This window comes from Panulirus ornatus, chromosome 40 (genome assembly GCF_036320965.1).
Source record: "Panulirus ornatus isolate Po-2019 chromosome 40, ASM3632096v1, whole genome shotgun sequence".
NCBI lineage: Eukaryota > Metazoa > Arthropoda > Malacostraca > Decapoda > Palinuridae > Panulirus > Panulirus ornatus.
Window position 1 is genome coordinate 3,084,440 of NC_092263.1, and position 21,069 is coordinate 3,105,508.

General features: G+C 39.2%; 1 protein-coding gene across 1 annotated transcript in view; it reads left to right on the top strand.

Moving 5' to 3' along the window:
- LOC139761309 (calmodulin-lysine N-methyltransferase) overlaps window positions 1-21,069 on the top strand; it is an 86,476-nt gene that overhangs the window by 39,424 nt on the left and 25,983 nt on the right. The window contains exon 3 of the mRNA XM_071685359.1: window positions 1,967-2,028. Within this exon, the coding sequence (XP_071541460.1) occupies window positions 1,967-2,028 (62 nt within the window). The remainder of the gene's footprint in view (window positions 1-1,966; window positions 2,029-21,069) is intronic.

Below are 21,069 nucleotides of genomic sequence, written 5' to 3' on the forward strand. Positions count from 1 at the left end.
AACACAGTACCTATCTCTCCTCTTCTCATCTTTGTTACATCCACACACATTTAGACACCTCAATCTAAGCCTTTGAGGAGGATGAGCACTGCTTGTTTAACTCCTTCTTTTGTTTCCTCTTTTAGAAATTGAAATACAAGAAAGGGGAGGGTTTCCAGCACCTAACAGATTGGGTGACATAGGACCCACAACTTTGACATAGATTCTTCTTGAGTTATGCCACCTGCCTAAAAGGCTGAAGTTGTATCTAAGCCTACCCCATGACCTGAAAAAAATTGAAACCCTTTGCAGTTAAACTTCATATGGTTGTTCTCATGTACCTAAAGAATTGAATGGCTTCAGATCCATACCCTAGTTTGATTTTTATGCTACTTATAAAAGGGCTTAACATGGTACCTAACATAGCTCATAACTAAAAGAAAACTCCATCTTTGGCCATTGAACTTAACACAGATGGTTTTGATATTTCCACCCATTCTCACTACTTTCCCAATATCTATGCTACACTGCAGGTGATGCTGACATTCCATGGAACACCCCCTGTAGATCTCAAGGTTCCATCTTCTGATTTAGCATTTTTCTCTTATATTTATAGGAGTTAATCCAAAAGTGAAAAATATTTGTTTTGGAGCATGAAAAAGATAAAATGTTCTTTACTGGAGGCAGAGCCCTATGACCATTTATTTATCTTCTCATTCCCTTCTTCCCTTGAATCCTTTTTGAAAAGATATATCTTGAACAGATACAGTAACAGCCCTAAGATACAGACTCCACTGGGTAGAGATTGGTGTGGATTGGTTGTTAGGTGTCATTTACAACTCTACACCAGTGATATATAGGCTTAAGTGGGTTGTTGTATGACTGTTGTGTCTTTGCAAATGAGCATTAGCTGGTCTTATAAATCATAGTGGTTGAAAAAGGCGATGTCTTGATAGATGGATGCACTCAGACTGTGGGTGACACAGCATTTTCATCCATCCTGCTCCTTGTAATCAGGTGCTTTGTTTGGTGCTTGTTAGGCTTTCCCCTTAGTATAGAACGGAATTTTGTACTTCTAAAGCTACTTTGCAGTCTCTGAGTTAAATACTCCATGTTCCACCATGAGAAACCATTTTTTTTTCATAATCCTTGTTCTGTGTATTACTGTTATCAGGCACATTCTGTGTTTGATTCTTTGTTGCATTGAATGATGTCAATGACCTTTCATTGTGTAAATCACACAAGTATTTCAAGTTTGCTGTCAAGCTAAAGAAATTGGTTTGAGCTTCTGAAAGACGTTTTGATTAAGGATGACACAATAATGTAAGGCAATGTGTTGCCTTTCTGTACATCCTTTTGTGTCTTTTAAACTGGACAAATTTATATTGGCCCTGTTAGTCAAAGAGGTCTGAAGTTCGTCACTACCATCTAGGAATAGGCTAGAATATTGTAGATCTTTTTTTATGTTTTCTGTGTCTAGGTATCAAGGTTAGTTCCTTCCGATGATTTTGTGAGACCTTTGTACTATGATTTTTTTAAGATGTATCATGTAATCCATAATCTAAAATAGTGTCTGGACAAAACATATGAGCACAGTTATATTCAGCTTGCATTATCTAGCTCAAGAAAATAATCTCAGATATCAAAACCAGTTTCCTTATTAGTAGAGTACCAACACTTTATCATGAAGCAGTTCATCATTAAAGATGAAGTGTATATTTGGTTCTTTATGTATGATATTCATTATAAATGAATAAAGTATTACCAACTAATTACATCATATCAGAAATTCTGTTATTTTACTTAGAAGAATGATTTATTTAACTGTCCAGGTATTCTTAATTTTAACATCCTAATTTGCAGACTAGATAAGATATTTAGTAGATCATGGGCATTCCTTGATATGATAACCTGAGCCTTACCAATTGCCGCCTCCCAGTAACAGATTGTTGCGAGCATGCTAACCTGTCATTGTGCATGTCTCTAGGCTATTGCGTCGAGACTTCAGCCCCAGTGAGCTTACCGGTTTCAACAATACTGGCAACGTTTGTAAGTTGGTCATATAATTTTGTAATAATGCTGTTCTTTTTGTGCCTTGTCCAGCTTAGTTATGTAGTTGCTAACTAATATTTTTGTTGTTTTTGTTTTGATTTAGGAATTATATGTGCAGACATTGGTAGATGTTTTTTGTCCAAGGGCCGTGTTTTTAAAGCCAAAGTATATTGTATAAACAGATTGGATGCTATGAGAATAATATTCATTTTTTTTCATATATAAAATTTTCAAGTATATTGATCAGCATTTAAAGGTAATCAAGATTTGTAGATTATCAGATGACAGTGCTTCCAAAGCATCATACTATACATAATTGCTGTAGTCCTATTACGGTTGAGTTGTATGTTACAGTACTATTAATGCTTTTATGTATTGTGATTTATCAATTAGCAGTTTGCAGCACATTGCTTTGTAAATCATTTGTAGTGGTTTAGTATGAAATCATAAGAACTGCATTAACCTCTTGTAGCTGTCTGTGAAATATATGTGTTGAAAGTAGAATTGTTTTGAATTATTTTTGAATGGCATTTCATAAAGGGGTTCTGTAGATTACTTTCTGTATTTGTTAGTTTTTGTTTTTGCTTCCAAGGTAGATCCACATTATCTGTTGCAATGTATCTGCATGATTTTTGAAGTGCATACAGAAATTTAATTTTGGATTAGGTATTAGACTGGTTGGCAAGGTCATCCATAGAATTATTTCCTTGGTAAGAGTGAAGGGCCTGCCATTTCTCTCACTGATGGTTTAATTCTTGGACTTATTTCACTTTCATTACCATGATAGTCTGACTCATTTCCTCATGCTCCACGTCAGATATTGTTGTTTATTTTTATTTTTTGCCTTTTTAGATTTCACCAAGGTTTTTTTATGCTGCTCCCCTTCAATGCTCTCTTTTTATGTATGCTTGATGGGGATGTCCATATTCTATGCATAACTTCTGTTTTCTTAAAGTGAGCATTTGGCACATGTTTTTCTTTTATCATTGCCATACCAGGCTTGAAAATTCTTTGGTAAATGATTAGCCTTTCTCTTGTGACAAAGGAAGAAGGTGTACATATGTAGGTAGATAGATTTACAATTATTTTCATACTAGTTCACCATTTTCCACAGAGTGAGGTTCCACCAGGAACAGATGAAAAATGGCCTCATTTGCTCATATCTGCTCTTTACCTTTTATGTATGATGCACCCAAACCAGAGCCCCTTATCCACAGGGAAGCTCCACAGACTTTTCCTTGGTTTCTCAGAACTACTTCATATTGCCCTGGCTAAGCTCATTGACAGCACATTATCCCCTGTATGCAACAGCACTCTGATTCTCCCTTTCTCATGCATGCCTCTTTGCCTCCTGCAGGTTTATTATTTGTTTCTATTTATTATACTTTGTTGCTGTCTCCCGCGTCAGTGAGGTAGCGCAAGGAAACAGATGAAAGAATGGCCTAACCCACCCACATTACGCAAGTATATACATACACGTCCGCACACGCACATATACATACCTATACATCTCAACATATACATATATATACACACACAGACATACATATATACATCTGTACATAATTCATACTGTCTGCCCTTATTCTTTCCTCTCGCCAACCCACCACACATGAAATGACAACCCCCCTCCCCCTTGCATGTGCGCAAGGTAATACTAGGAAAAGACAACAAGGGCCACATTTGTTCACACTCAGTCTATAGCTGTCATGTATAATGCACCGAAACCACAGCTCTCTTTCCACATCCAGGCCCCACAGAACTTTCCATGGTTCACCCCAGACGCTTCACATGCCCTGGTTAAATCCATTGATAGCACGTCGACCCTGGTATACCACATCGTTCCAATTCACTCTATTCCTTGCACACCTTTCACCTTCCTGCAAGTTTAGGCCCCAATCACTCAAAACCCTTTTCCTGCAGGTTTAGCCCTAGTAATTTTTAAGCTTCTTTCACTCTCCATCCATCTCCTTTTTGATAACTTATGCTTTTGCAACAAGCTAAAAGTATAAAGGAAAATGTATTACACCTCAAAGCCTCTCAACAAGGAAGATACATAGTTATTAAATCTTCAAGAATACTGCAGAACTTATTGAAAATAAATCAGACACAGATACACAAATGCCTAACTATGAAGCCAGATTTAACTGTGAGGGACTAGACAGAGAATTTGTAATACGTGAAAAAGAGGTGAAAAGATATGGAGAGAGAGTGTTTTGAAGGATCGTTGAACATGTTAGGTGATAGGATGGTGGATATGATGTGTTTAAGATAAGCTGGCACACAAGTGAAAGAGTTTTGGAAATAAGTCTGGTTAAAAGGACTAAGGTTGTGAAATGTAGCAAAACTGTATGAGTGAATTGGATTGCAGTTGAGTTTTTCAAGAGAAGGGATGGCTGTTGTTGACTAGTTAGGCAGGATATTCAACATTTGTATGACCCAGATTGAGGTGCCTGAGAACTGACAGGATGCATGTATATGTAGAAACAAGGAGGACAAAAGAGAATGCTTGAATTACAGGGTTATAGATTTGTTGAGCATGCCTAGTAAGATGAATTGGAAAGTGGTGATTGAAGAAATGTTAGCATGAGCAGAATATCTGGCTGAAGAGGAGCATTGCTATTTCAAGATGGTAAAGGGTGTGTGGACTATGCGTTTGTTTTGTAGGATTTTTAATTGTATTTGGCATTAATGGATCTAGGAAGTGAATGTGATAGGGTTGACAGAGATGTCTTGTGGAAGATTTTACAAAAGTCTGGGGTATATGGACATTTATGAAATGCATGAAGGAGTATTTACCTAATCATAAATGTATGTGTACAGGTAGGAAGGGAGGAGGGCGAGAGGTTTTTGGTGAAGGTAGAGCTGTGTTATGGTTGTGTGATGTCACTGAGGTGAATGCAAAGGTCTTAGTGCAACAAGCAGGTCTATGGTGTACAAGGGTGGGGGTGCATGGAAGATAAATAAGTTGTTGTTTGCAAATAATGTGGCTTTGGTAGCAGAATCAAAAGAGAAACTTTAGAAGCTAATGACAGAGTTTGAGAGAGCGTATAAAAGGAGAAAGTCAGGAGTGAATATGAACAAAAATGAGGTGATGAGGATATGCAGTAGGGAGATGAGACAGAATAGTTTGATAGTGATTTTGAATGGTGAGGACCTGAAGGAAGTGGAGTGCTTTAGATACATTGGAGTGGGCTCCATGGATGGAATCATGTGGTTTAAAGTGGCTCATAGTGTGGGAAATGGGGCTAAGGTCATAGATACACTGAGGAATGTATGGAAGGAGAGGTCATTGTTTGTAAAGGCAAATATCAGCTCAAGCTGCAGACTGTCTTGAAAAGAAAATTCAAGGTTTATGGAAGAATTTCCTGCTATCTATCTATCTATTCATCTATCTATCTATATTTTTGATGCCCATTCCCTCTAGAAACTCCTGTCATGGGGGATGGTAAATGCAAAGGAATCTCCAATTATCCCAGTCCTTACAGAGTTCATTTGCATATGCCATTCCACACATTTTTCCACCATTTCTCTACCTCCAGTACTCACTCACTCTGTTTCACCATGGCACAAGTGGTTGTCCTCTCACACTAACCCCTTTAATCATACTGTCATACACTTTCCTTTACACTCTCCATCTTGCTTTCTTTCCACATGACCAAACCACCTCAAATTATTATGTCTCTCCCACTCTACCATTCCACAACTCATTCTCTTGCATTCCCTGCTATGCCTCATTTCGTTCTTCACTTCCTCTAGTCACACCGCATACTCCTCTCATATAGCTTATTTCCAAAGCCTAGCTTCTTGATCAATGTGAGTCATTCCATTCCATGTTTCAGCTGCGTAGGTCAGGGTCAAGAGGACTGTGCTGTCCCTTAATTCTTTCTTCATTTCCATACTTACACCTGCATCCTTTATCATTCTGATAAGGGACCCACTGATTACTCTACCTTGTACTGCTCTCTCCCTTATCTCTCCTTTCTTATCAGCAAATTTACTCAAAATAGCTCCTAAATGCTTCATTTCTCTTTCCTCTTCCAGCATTTCTCCTCCCATATCTATACTGGTTTAGTACACTTTCTTCTCTTACTTTGTAAACTCCATACTTTCACTCTGTATCCTTTCAAACATTGTTACTGTACTGTTATTCGCAGTTACCTTCAGTTGCCTATGTTGCAAACAACAAAGTATCGTCTGCGAAGAGGCTTGACACTAGCCACCATACCTCACTCCCACACTCCATCTCAGCACCCCCTTTCTCTAATTTTGCTTTCAGCTTTCAGCTTTCATATCACTCAATCTGTATGTGTGTTAAAAAGTCCGTGATATCACACAGCCCTGCTTCACACCCACATATATACCGGAACTTTTGCTCAATACTACTTCCACTTATACACATGCCTTTGCTCCTCTGTATTTATGGAAGGCTTTCACACCATCCAACAGTTGTCCTACTACCCCATATTTCTTTAAAACACCCCTTAAAGCATTCCACTCGACACTTTCATATGCTTTCTCCAGATCCATAACAGCTTCATACAGCTTCATACCTTTTGCTTCTTACTTTTCCACAGTCATTATCATCACAAAAATTTTATCCACACATCCCCTACCTTTCCTGAAAACTCCTTGTTCCTCATTTATTCTGCATTCAGTCATTTCCATTAATCTATCAGCCAACACTTGAGCATACATTTTTCCTGGTATACTAAACAAATTTGTTCCCCATCAGTTGTTTTATAGTTCTTTAGCACCTTTTTCTTTGAGCAAAGGAACAATAATAGGGCTCACCCAATCTTCAGGCATAACCTTCTGCTTCCATGCTGTATTACATGTCATATGCATCCACCATGTCACATTTTCTTCAGCATTTTAACTCTAATCCCATCCAGTCCAGGTGCCTCTCCTACATTCAACCTTCTTTTGCCCTTTATGCTATTTTGTACAAAATATCTCTCCTGCAGAAGAATCAAGGATCTATCAGATAAGCATACATTAGATATCTCTTCAAATAAGCTTCCAACATTTGAAAAAACTTTTTAGAGCATAATATGTCTACTAACTAAATCAAACCACTTCATCATCATTTGAACTAGAACCCAAAGACCTCCCAGATTCCTCTCATGAATTGTTTATACACGGTGTAGTTTCAGAGCATGCCATTACCTCCTGAATCTCCTTTTAGCAGGTAGTGCAGTTTAGAACACTCTATTTCAGAATCATGAAAGTGGCATGCTTTCACTTGGATCATTATTTGGTGAGTGCACTTATTTGAAGTACTTCATGGATAAGTGATTTTATGCAGGTTGTTATTATGAATTTATATTGTAGCTTAAATCTGTCAGTCTGTCTGTCTTTATCTATGACACCTGTTCCCTTTTGGAACACCTGCAAGGGGTTGGTCATGGCATTAGAATCTCCATAACTATTGAACTCCAGTCCTGCTTCTTAGCCTTTAGTGCCAAACCCTTAGCAAGCCACTGGCGGAGGGCAACTCTAACACAGTGTTTGAAGAGGTTCCTATCCTTCTGTTCTTACTACTTCAACATACTTAATGTGTCTATCAAATGTTCCAACTTAGTACTTCTATCTAATGCTCCTACCTACTACTTTTACCTTGTGTTTCTACCTAATGTTCCTGCCTGAATGTTCCTATCTACTACCTCTATCTATTGTCACTACCATATTGCCAAAAGGCATGGCTAGCACACATGGCTCACCTCATGAAAATCTAGAGTTACAAAGAATGAGCTGTATGATTTGGGTGTTGTCAAGTGTTGTGTGACAAGGAGAGAATGTGTTTGTGAACAGAGTGCCAGTAGTCCACATGTGGGTAAGGCAGAAAGAAATGACAGCCCTCGGTCAGAGGGGTGCAACTTGACATCCACTGAAGTGCTGGCTCACTGTGCAGCCAACACTAACCCTTTTGATATCCAGGCTGATAATGTATCTCCCTGGTCATTGGCTACCTACAGAATTACACCACTTTAGTACCCAAACCTTACCTTCTTGAAAGCATCCCTAGATGTAGCCTATCCCAAAAAACAGGAAATCCTGAACCTCCCAGCTATCACCCCGTTCCTTTCACTTCCATTATTCCCAAAGTTTGTGAAACTCTTTTTAAATCTCACTTTCTGAGACACTTGGATTCCAAGTCTCTTCTTTTTTCATCTCCAACTTAGCTTTTAGCAATGCAGGATCTACTGATGATCTTCTCACCTATGTGACTCATCTCCGGTCTTCCTCTCTCAGGAATTTTGATGAAAATTTAGATATTGCCCTCACCATTTTCAAGGCATTTAATAGGTTATGTCACAAGTCTTTGCCTTTTGAAACTTCCTCTTCTTGGCTTTTCTCTTCTCTCTCTTCTTAAATGCATAGTTTCCTGCCAGGCCAGTCCATTGCTGCTGCCACTGTGGAACAATTTCAGTTTCTTGTACTATGACATTGGTGTTCTTCATTGTTCTGTTCTATCACTTACTCTCTTCCTTCTTTCTGTAAATGATCTAACTTCAAACCCTATTCACTTTCATGTTGATGATTCCACATTATACTCTTCATTCAGTTTTCTTTCCTCTCTTTATTCTAAAACTCGTTTTCTTTCTCATATTGAACTCATTTCTTCCCATGATTTGGATGTGTGCAGTGTCTCATAGTGAGGAAGTTAGTGACCTTGTTAAATTCAATATTGCTAAAATGTGATTTCTCCTGATATCATTTTCAAAGTGCCATTCACTCACACCACCATAACCATAATGCAACCTTATGATGAAATAAGCACACTGGGTATCCTCCTCTCTGTCCTGAAAACCCCACATACTCAGTATCACAAAGTTTAGCTGCATAACAACTTGCACTGACAAGCCTCATGAGGCCTGCCAACCCTTCCAAAATATATGAGAGATATATATCAAGGGTGTTTTAAGTTTCTCATTATCATGGAGAGAGAAAATGGGAAAATATTTGCATTACTGCTGGAAGATCACTGCATTCAAGAGATTTGCATGCCTCAAGGATCTTGAGTCCCCAAACTTTGATTTTATATGGCTCAGCATCTGTCTTCCGTCAACAACACTTTTCCTCTGTTTTTTCTATTAGTCTCCTAATTCTACAAATTGTATATCTTTCTTCAACTACCAAAACTCCTGCCGTGAGACTGTAGCATCCTCTCACCTGCAAGCCATGATCCTTTACTTCGGGGATTTCAACATTCACAGTAGGAATGGTTAAATTCCTCCCATACAGATGGAGGGATTGAAGCCCTTATGTCCTCCATTTCTAATGATTTAGAGCAAATTATCTCCCACCCTACCCATATACCTGACTGCTATGACCATTCTCTTAATATTTTGGATTTGTTTTTCACCTCTAATCCATCCATCTGTAACTGCACAAATCTTTTCCCCTAAATGTATCTATTTGAATGGCACCTCCCCCTCCAGCAGCCCCTTCTAAACATAAATACTGGCACCTTAACAAGCCGACTGGAATAACTTACATAACTTCTTATATGACTTTCCTTGGATGAACCACTGTCTCTTGATGATGCTTCTGTCTCTGCCAGACACATAGCAGAGGTTATTCTTGTGGGAATGGAAGCATTTATCCCCATTTCCTCCTGTTCTGAGACCATTCAAGCAAGGGATCAGGATATCAGGCTTGGAAAAACTCTGCTACCTATGACTCCCTTTCAGCTTTAATCATTGTCGATAATTGTTGCAAGCACGTTATCTGTGAGGCAAAATGTGCCTCTGAACTTGCACCTGTGCTTGCTCATCTGTTATGTTTCTGTTTAAAAACCAAAGCTTTCCCATATTCTTGGAAGCATACATTGATACACCCCAACCCTAAGAAGTGTGATCGCTCTTGCCCCTCTAACTATTGTCCCATTGCTTTGGTACCTACCATTCCCAAAGTCTTTGAATCTCTCTTTAACTCTCATATCCTTACACACCTGGAAAATCACAGTCTTCTCTCTGATCACCAGTGTGGCTTCCTTATTGTAAGATCCACTGTTGATATTCTTTCCCATCATCCCGAAAAATTTTAGGGAGTCATATGTAGTTGCCCTTGACATAGCCAAAGACTTGGACATGGTGTGGCATTGGGGTCTCATCCCTAAGCTTCCCTCTTTTGGCTTCTGTCCTTCACTTTGCTCCTTTACATCCAGCTGCCTTTTTGTCTGATCTATTTCTGTGTTATTGATGGATCAGCTTCCTCCCCTTTCTCCATCAACAGTGGTGTCCCTCACTGTACTGTCCTGCCCCTACGCTTTTTTTCAACAATTTCCTCTCTTCCACAAACAATCCAATGCACTCATATGCTAACAACTCCTCACTACATTCATCTACATCCCTCAATTCTGCTCCTTCTCTCACTCAATCTGTATCTTGTCTTGACACAGCTTCCTCAGTAAACTTAGACTTGGGCATGATATCTCAGTGTAGTAAATGAAATCTAGACAATTTTGATATCTCCAAGACCCAGTTTCAAACCATTTCTTTCGACAGTTCTGTAATTCCATCTCTTGACTCAGTGAACATACTTGGTATGACTGTAATGTCCACTCTTTCTTGGAAACCCCACATTATGGAAATAGCAAAGTCTACCTCATAGAAACTGGTGTCCTGTTTAGATGTTGAATCTTCCTTTCTCCTGAAAAGTTGCACCATATATACAAAGGATTGATTCGTTCTTGTATGGAGTACTGCTCTCACATCTGGGTGGTTTTGGCTCTTCATCCTTATTTGACAGAATTGAGTCAGAACCAGTCCGACTTATATACTCTTCCAGGCCCAGTCCCAAACTTTACTTGCTTTCCTTATGCTGCATTGTTGGTTCACTTTCCCTCTTCTGTAGGTATTGCTTTGGTTTCTGCTCCCAAGAGCTGGCTGCTTGTGTGCCCCGACCACTAGGTAGACCACACAATACTTGACAAGCTGCTGCATCGCATGATTACTGTGTGGCTGTTGGCTACTCTCGGGTGGGCCATTTTGATAACTGTTTCTTTCTCAACACCTCAAAGCTTCAGAACTCTACCTTCTCATATCTTTTCCAATAACTATGACCAGGCACAGTTTAAAAGACTGGTTTTTCACTTCCTCCTAAATTCATATCTTTCCCTTGTCTCCTCTATTTCCTTTTCCTAATCCTTTCAGTATTTCAATTAAGGCCTGACTTTGATGTGGGCTTTTGTCTGTGACTTGTCTTTGACTGGAGCCTCTGACATAAGAAAAAAAATGCATATGACATACTAACCTAGCAGTAAATGCACACACTCAACCTTCCTCAGTCTCCTGATGTAATCAGCCAGACATACAATATTCTGATTGTTGTTGGTTATGCCTCACTGATTTCACATTGTTAGGGGGCTTTGTTTTATTTTTTTGTGATAGAATAGTCTAAGCGCCCATTGCTTGATGCTTCTTGAATGGCATTCAGATACAGTATGCTAACTAGATGTTTTTATAGACTATTGGAGCATTTTTGTTTTATTTCTTATGTATCAGTTTATTCTTTAATGCTGTCAAGCTGAGGCATTGAAATTTGAAAAACTTTCCAAAAGATGACTCATATCATAATACAACTGCTGTGCAATGAAGGATTGATTTTAGTAGTACAAAGGGAAACAATGAAAGATGAAGATGTAATGAATGGCAATCTCAGAAGCATTGTTGAAATGTAACAATATTTTGTAAACCACCTATTGAAGCTAGTGTGGCTGTAGTCAGGGTCTCGGAGAGAAATCATAAGCCCTGGTCCTTTTCATGTTACTGGGCTCTCATTCCCCATCTAACAGAATACTCCCCCTTAAGTCATGTATATTACTACAAGATTCACCAAATCACTTTTCTTTGAACATGCTCTCCATGCTCAGTCATAATTTTCATGTATAGCGAGTATTGACTTGAGCCTGGGCCACCTTAGGGCACAGGTCCTGGTGTTATGCACCTTGTGCATCCAACACTCCCAGGCCCTGATCACAGTAGCAGAAAAAGCCATCGTTACAAGAAGTGATGGAACACTCATCATTCATGGATGACCAGCCACCAACTAATATGCTTTATGCAAAATGCTTAGTCAGTTGTATTTAATAAACTATTTATAAATTCATCTTGATACCATGACACTGTTGCTTAGTTTACCTCTATTTTATGTAGAATTATATCCAGGATTCCTTCACATGATTTGCACATTAGATAACTCAATTAGATTTTTGTTTTACTTTCAACTTTATTTCTTCTTGCATTTTATGAGCCTGAATTAAGAATATAAAGTTGATGTCTTACCCTGACTTTGTTTTTTACTTAGATTGTTTGTAAATCAGACAGTAGTGCAGTTGCCATGAGAACCACTATAAACAAGTAACTCCAATGTTATCTATTTAGACTTTATAAATGAAGATATGTGCTGTTATGAAATTAAACTACTAGATGTTAGCATAATGTTTGTGCCCATCACTGTTTGCACGTTAAAAGGAAATGCACCCTAATGCAAAAATTCCAGCAAGATAAATGTTTTCTTGCATCATGTTTTTATAGAATGTAGCATGAAGATGGATTCAAGTGTGGACCCATGCATTATCATTGTACAGTTTGTCGTACAGATTGCTTACATTCTGCCTGTGAGTCTGTAAAGGTGTGATGTAGTCTTCTGGTGAACCTACTGGATTAATTAAGTTTTCAGCTAAGAGTCAGTAACCAACTGAGATGGATTTACCAAAATGTTGACTGGTAGCTGTGATTGAACCAACTTTCAGATGAAATGAAAATAAAGATGTAGTTGCAGTTAGGTATCCAGTATACTTATCTTGGTTAACAGCAGTATGCCAACATAGGTTCTAAGTTTTGAAATGTCACTAAAAACTAAACCACATGATCATTATTTTTATACTCATGGTCAATGGAAAGTTCCCTGAAATGGTAATATAGAATTTGTTTCAGTATTTTTACTTGCCCTCAGGCATAATTGGGCTGGTTATAGATATCCTATGTGTTTTTATGTATAAAGATTTAGAGAGTGGTAGGTAAGTTCTATAGGGTCATCATGACAAAATCCTTTTCCATGGTCAGCTAATGGTATATGCTACACTTACATTTTGATTATCATTAGGCTAGTGAAAGAGATAAAGGAGGTGTATGGATGATATTCATATGGGAGAAGTGTAAATAGTTGGGAGAATACAAGAGAAAAGTGGCCAAAGATCTGAAGAAAGGTATGGGAGCTGAAAAAGAGGGCAAACAAAAGTTGTGAGAGATATTATTAAAAAGAGAGAGAAGAATAAAATATCTTGGAAGGAGATGAACATTGTGAGAAAAAAAGAAGACCCAGTGGGGACAACAACGAATAGATCGAATGGGAAAGTGGTAATATGAAACAGATGGATTGAATATTTTGAAGGAATTCTGAATTCTATTAGATAATAGGGTGTTGGATAGGATATGTTTGGGATGAGGCAACGTATGGGGTGAGAGTGGCAAGGTGGCTGGTATGATGCTAAGAGATAGAGTGTGGTAAAGTGGCAGGAGTGAATGGGACCGCCATTGAGTTTTTAAGGAAAGGGATGAAATGGAGTTGATTGGTTATTCAGGCAGTTTGACATTTGGATGGCCCAAGGCGAAGTACCAGAGGTCTGGTAGAATGCGTAGTTTGTACAGTGCCCTTGTATAAAGGCAGGTGGGACAAAAATGAATGTTTCAATTTCTGAAAAATGTCTTGAGTGCTTTTGGTAAGATGTTGTGGGAACGTCATGATTGAGAGAGTGTTCACATGCAGACAGCATTTGATTTAGGAGGAACTGTCTGGCTTCAGGAGAGGTAATTTTTTCTGATGACCAACATGGCACAGGCAAAAGATGCCCCAATCAAGGGCATCTTGGGTGAAAGGACAAAAACAAGCAGGGTTCCACAGGTGTTTGTACACCTATTTCTTAAAGAAAGAGAAGTTATATGAAGATGGAAATACAAATGAATGAAGAGAATTCCATAGCTTAGCAGGTCCAGGGAAGAAAGAGGCATCATAACAGTCAATCCTCAAGTGGACAAGGTGTTTTATTTGAAGAATGTGTGGGAGAAATACTTTGAGGTGTTGATTCTGTTTGGCATTCATGATCTGGACAAAGCATATGATAGTGTAGATAGAGAAGCTATTTAGAAAATGCCTCAAATATAAAGGGTAATTTTAGGGAGAATGAAAAGATGCTTTGGAAGGAGGTAAATAAAGTGCGTAAGACAAGGGAACAAATGGGAATATCAGTGAAGGGAGCTAATGGGGAGATGATAACAAGTAGTGGTGATGTGAGAAGTAGATGGAGTGAGTATTTTGAAGGTTCGTTGAATGTGATTGATGATAGAGTGGCAGATATAGGGTGTTTTGGTTGAGGTGGTGTGCAAAGTGAGAGGGTTAGGGAGAATGATTTAGTAAACAGAGAAGAGGTAGTAAAAGCTTTGCAGAAGATGAAAGCTGGCAAGGCAGCGGGTTTGGATGGTATTGCAGTGGAATTTATTAAAAAGGGGGTGACTGTATTGTTGACTGGTTGGTAAGGTTATTTAATGTATGTATGACTCATGGTGAGGTGCCTGAGGATTGGCGGAATGCTTGCTTAGTGCCATTGTACAAAGGCAAAGGGGATAAAGATGAGTGCTCAGATTCCAGAGGTATAAGTTTGTTAAGTATTCCTGGGAAATTATATGGGAGGGTATTGATTGAGAGGGTGAAGGCATGTACAGAACATCAGATTGGGGAAGAGCAGTGTGGCTTCAGAAGTGGTAGAGGATGTGTGGATCAGGTGTTTGCTTTGAAGAATGTATGTGAGAAATACTTAGAAAAGCAAATGGATTTGTATGTAGCATTTATGAATCTGGAGAAGGCATATGATAGAGTTGATAGAGATGCTCTGTGGAAGGTATTAAGAATATATGGTGTGGGAGGCAAGTTGTTAGAAGCAGTGAAAAGTTTTTATCTAGGATGTAAGGCATGTGTACGTGTAGGAAGAGAGGAAAGCGATTGGTTCTCAGTGAATGTAGGTTTGCGGCAGGGGTGCATGATATCTCCATGGTTGTTTAATTTGTTTAAAGATGGGGTTGTTAGAGAGGTGACTGCAAGAGATTTGGAAAGAGGGGCAAGTATGCAGTCTGTTGGGGATGAGAGAGCTTGGGAAGTGAGTCAGTTGTTGTTCGCTGATGATACAGTGCTGGTGGCTGATTCAGGTGAGAAACTGCAGAAGCTGGTGACTGAGTTTGGTAAAGTATGTGAAAGAAGAAAGCTGAGAGTAAATGTGAATAAGAGCAAGGTTATTAGGTACAGTAGGGTTGAGGGACAAGTCAATTGGAAGGTAAGTTTGAGTGGAGAAAAACTGGAGGAAGTGAAGTGTTTTAGATATCTGGGAGTGGATTTGGCAGCGGATGAAACCATGGAAGCGGAAGTGAATCATAGGGTGGGAGAGGGGGCAAAAGTTCTGGGTGCGTTGATGAATGTGTGGAAGTCGAGAACGTTATCTTGGAAAGCAAAAATGGGTATGTTTGAAGGAATAGTGGTTCCAACAATGTTACATGGTTGCGAGGCATGGGCTATAGATAGACTTGTGCGGAGAAGGATGGATGTGCTGGAAATGAGATGTTTGAGGACAATATGTGGTGTGAGGTGGTTTGATCGAGTAAGCAATGAAAGGGTAAGAGAGATGTGTGGTAATAAAAAGAGTGGTTGAGAGAGCAGAAGAGGGTGTTTTGAAATGGTTTGGTCACATAGAGAGAATGAGTGAGGAAAGATTGACAAAGAGGATATATATGTCAGAGGTGGAGGGAACGAGGAGAAGTGGGAGACCAAATTGGAGGTGGAAAGATGGAGTGAAAAAGATTTTGAGAGATCAGGGCCTGAACATGCAGGAGGGTGAAGGCTTGCAAGGAATAGAGTGAATTGGAACAGTGTGGTATACCGGGGTCGATGTGCTGTCAGTGGATTGAACCAGAGCATGTGAAGCGTCTAGGGTAAACCATGGAAAGTTCTGTGGGGCCTTGATGTGGAAAGGGAGCTGTGGTTTCAGTGCATTATACATGACAGCTAGAGACTGCGTGTAAACAAATGTGGCCTTTGTTTTTTCCTAGCGCTACCACGCACACATGTCGGGGGGAGGGGGTTGTCATTTCATGTGTGGCGGGTTGGCAACAGGAATGAGTAAGGGCAGATAGTATGAATTATGTACATGTGTATATATGTATATGCTGGTGTGTGTATATATATGTATACGTTGAGATATATAGGTATGTATATGTGCGTGTGTGGACGTGTATGTATATAGATGTGTATGTGGATGGGTTTAGGCCATTCATTTGTCTGTTTCTTTGCACTACCTTGCTAATGCGGGAGACAGTGACAAACTATGATAGAAAAAGGATAATAAGAAAGGGTAATGGGAAAGTTACTAAATACATTGAGAGCTTTTACTAGGAGTAAAGACATGAGTGCAAGTAATAAGGGAGGATGGTGAATGATAGGGGAAGATGGGTTTTTCTCAATTTGATGTGTTATGTTAGCATAGCTGTTGAATCTGTTAATGGTCAATGGGTGAGAGAGGTAAATGCAAGGGTTTTGGAACAAGGAATGATCTCTAGTATGCTGGAGATGGGGTGCATGGGAAGTAAATCTATTACTTTCTACAGTTGACACATCTCTGGTGGCAAAGTCCTGGGAGAAGCTAGGGACAGAGTGTGATTGAGTGAGTGAAAGGAGTGATTTGAGCATAATGTGAACAAAAGTAAAGTAATGAGGTATAGCAGGGAAATGAGACAGGATGATTTGGGTGTAAGTTTAAATGGAAGGACCTGGAGGAAGTGGAGGGATCTAGGTACCTAAGAGTAGACATGGCAGTAGATGCAACCTTGTGGGCTGAAGGGAGTCATGGGGTGGAAGAAGAAGAAGATGGCTTTGGTGCATCAAAAGTGCATAAAAGGAGAGATAAGTTTCTGGAAAGGCAAAAAGGGGTTTGTTTGAAGGTAAAGTAGTCCCAATAGTGTTGCAAGGATGCAAAAGAAAGGAAAAGATTGAATCTGTTGGAAAGGAATTGCCATAAGATGATATATTGTGTGAGGTGTATTGGCCATGTAAGGAGTGATAGCATAAAAGGGAAGTGTGGTAAGAAGCATCATCATGAGTGGTTTAGAATGGTTTGGACATATGGAGAGGATGAGCTATGGAAGACTGACTAAGAGGACTTTTGTGTCAAAAATGAAGGAGGCAGGGTGGAGGGGGAGACTAAGAAGGAGATGAAAGGTTAAAGTGAAAGATGCTCTTGTGTATCTTGCCCTTTTATTCAAAAGAGTGAGAGGTGTGCTTTAGATTGATATGTTATATAGGGGACAGTGTGCTTTTACTAGATTGAACTATGGTTGTGGTAAACCATGGAGTAATCTGACTATGTATAGGAGGCTCTTGTTTTGGTACAGGGTACCCCATCTTACAACCTCGTTATGTTCTTAGACATGTTTGTAAGATAATTGTCCCTAAGTCAGAATTCACATAGAGTAAATACTTGCACTTAACTGTAAAAATGTAATGAATGTTGGATTCTGAGGTAATTATAGTTAATTGAACATCATATCAAGCAACACTGAATGAAAAAAGTTGCACATTTAAGAAGTGCCTTGATTCACAAGTATGAGTAATCGATTGTATGTCAGACTAGGAGGTAAATAATGTTTTTGAACTCATTGTAAGTATGGATGATCGCAGGTTGGACGTTCATAAGTCAGGGACCCCCTGTACATCATCAGTAGAGATGAGGTGTAAGGTGTATACAGTGAGGTCATAGTTTGTTTGTCTTTGATGCTACCATGCTAAGGGAGGAAAGGCAGAGATGTAAATAAGAAAGGAATCATTGTTCTGTAGAATAAGTCATTACTTTTATAGTTTTTGGATTAGTTTGTCCACCTGCACCTTCCAGGACCAAGAATACCACACATATAGTAAGGGACCCCATTCACTGCCCACATTATTACCTCACACCACTCTGTGCTCTGACTAAGATTACAGCATGCCTTTGCCTCAGTGGCAGAACTTGAATGGAAGCACTTACCCTTCCTTATGTACATTAGTAATCCTGGGCTTCTGCAAATATGTATTATATATGTAGTATTATAGGTGTTGAAAAAGAGTTTTTATAATTTCTTAACAAATTGACTTCCTAGGTTCCTACTTCAACTCATTTCATAAGTCAGCATGAGTTGTGAGACAGAAGATTTGCGAATTCTGAATCTTAATCTAAATAGAATGTAGGCTCTTGTGTTATACTTCATTACCTTATTTAGAAATATTTTTTGGTATATTTGTCAGGTCTTTGCACACTTCTGTTCTGATGACCATAGTGCAGCATGATTTATTTTGAACACTGACCTCAGATCAGGCTCGGGAGCTGAAGGAAAAAAATCAGACATAGTTTCTGGGAAAAGATACCATATACACTGCAGTATCTAATACCTGTAAAGAATTATCATGATGTTTCTATTGTTACTTTATATTGATAGTTCATAGGAGAAAACATATTAGTGCTATATTTTCTATACCTATGTCTTAAGAGCTTTTAAAAGTGCTGCTCAGATTCTTGCATGTCGTCTCCAGATAGACTGTCAGTTACACATGAGCAGCTACTTGGGTCATAGAAAGGAGTGAGTCATCCTTTTACTCATTACTGTTCTCACACCTGGGAGAGGGATATTGATCTATGTACTTACTGTTCTCACACCTGGGAGATGGATATTGATCTGTGTACTTACTTGACAGAGTTAATTTTAAAGCAGTCTGACTTATTATCTCTGACAGTCAAACATGAGCACTTGAATTACTCCAGCAGATAGTTCTATAGATATCATTATGGTGTCCACCCCTGAGAACCTAATTTTTGCATACCAACATAATTCAGTTCTGAGCAAGCTGTGGTGTTTTATGGTTGAAGTCTGGTGGAAATTTGAGAGCAAGCTATTTTGATGTTTGTTTCTTTACCATATCCACTCCCAGGTATCTAAAACACTGCACTTCCTCCAATTTTTCTCCATTCAGGGTCACACCTAAGCTAATTTGTCCCTCAACCCTTCTGCTTTCAACTTTCTTCTTTCACACACTCTTCCAAACAAAGTCACAAACTTCTGCAGTCTCTCACTCAAATCTACCGCCAGTGTTGTCTCATTAGCAAACAATAACTGACTCGCTTTCCAGGCCCTTTCATCCCTCACAGACTGCATACTCGCTCTTCTTTCTGAGATTCTTACATCTGCTTCCCTCACCACCCTGCTGCAGACCAACCTTCACTTGGAACCATTCACTCTCCTCTCATCCACAAGCATTGCATCCTTGATAAAAGCATTTCATTGCTACTAGCAGCTTACCTCCCACACCATTTACAGATGCTCCTTGACTTACAGTGGGGTTACGTTCCGATCAACCTATCATAAGTTGAAAATATCATTAGTCTAAAATATATTCAATGCTTTTGATACTGCACATCTAACCTACTGAACACTATAGCTTAGTCCAGCCTACCTTAAACGTTCTCAGAACACTTACATTAGCCTACAGTTGGACAAAATCGTCTAGCACTAAACCTATTTTATGATGAAGTGTTGAATATCTCACCATTGTAAAGTCAGAAAGTCATGTTGAACCGTTATGAGTCAGGAAGCATCTGTATTCGTAAGACCTTCTACAAAGCATCTCTATCAATCCTATCATATTCCTTCTCCAGATCTGCGTGTCGTAGAAGGTGACTAAAAGGGAAGGGAGGAGGGGGCTGGAAATTCTCCCCTCTCGTTTTTAATGTTACAAAAGAAGGAACAGAGAAGGGGGCCAAGTGAGGATATTCCCTCAAAGGCTCAGTCCTCTGTTCTTAACGCTACCTCGCTAACGCTGGAAATGGCGAATAGTAGTAGTATAGTATTCTTTAGAATAAACACCTGATCCATTCATCCTCTATCACTTCTGAAACCACACTGCTCCTCCCCAATTTGATGATCTGCATGTGCCTTCACTCTCTTAGTCAATACCCTCCCATACAATTAACCAGCTATACTCAATAAACTTACACTTCTGATAGTTTGAACACTTACCTTTTTCCCCTTTGCCATATACAATGGCAGAATACATGCATTCTACCAATTCTCAGGCACTTCACCTTGATCCATACATACATTGAAATCCTTATCAGTCAATCAAGAATGGATTCACCCTTTCCTTAATAAATTCAACTGCAGTACCATCTGCTCCAACTGCCTTGCCACATTTCATCTCATGCAAGACTTTCACTACCTCTTATCTCTTCACCAAACCACTCTCCATGGCTTTCTCACTTCACATACCACCCCAACCAAAGCACCTCTACATCTGCTACTCCATCATCAAACACATTTAATGATTGTTCACAGTACTTAGTCCATCTTGTGCTTCCCTCATCACTACCTGTTATCACTACCCATTTTGCCCCTTCACCAATTTTCCCATTTGTTCTCTTGTCTTTTGTACATTATTTACCTCCCTCCAAATTATCTTATTCTCCCTAAAGTTTACGTAACTCTCATTTGCTCTCTTTTTCAACCCTTGCACCTTCCTTTTGACCTCCTGCTCCTTTCTCTTATACGTCTCCCAATCAATTGCACTTCTTCACTCTAGGTACCGCTCAAATGCCTCTTCCTTTCTCTTTCACTAGCAACTTTACTTTTTCTCCCACCACTCACTGCCCTTTCTAATCTGCCCACCTCTCACCTTTTGCATGATTTATGCATTGATAGAGTAATGGACAGATGGAAAAACTATTTGAAGAAGCAGTAAATGCAAAGAAAATTAAGATATCAAGTGAAATGAGGATAGAATAGAGATGTGTAGAGATGGAACACCCTGCATACATAGATAACAAATTTATGATCACACATATCTAAGTAAATATGACTGTAATCTGACTTCCATCTAGGCAGTATGGCATATTCGTGACTACTTTTCTTATGTCGGAAGCTCCAGTCATGAACAAATGTCCACATCGAGGCTTAGCTTTAGCTG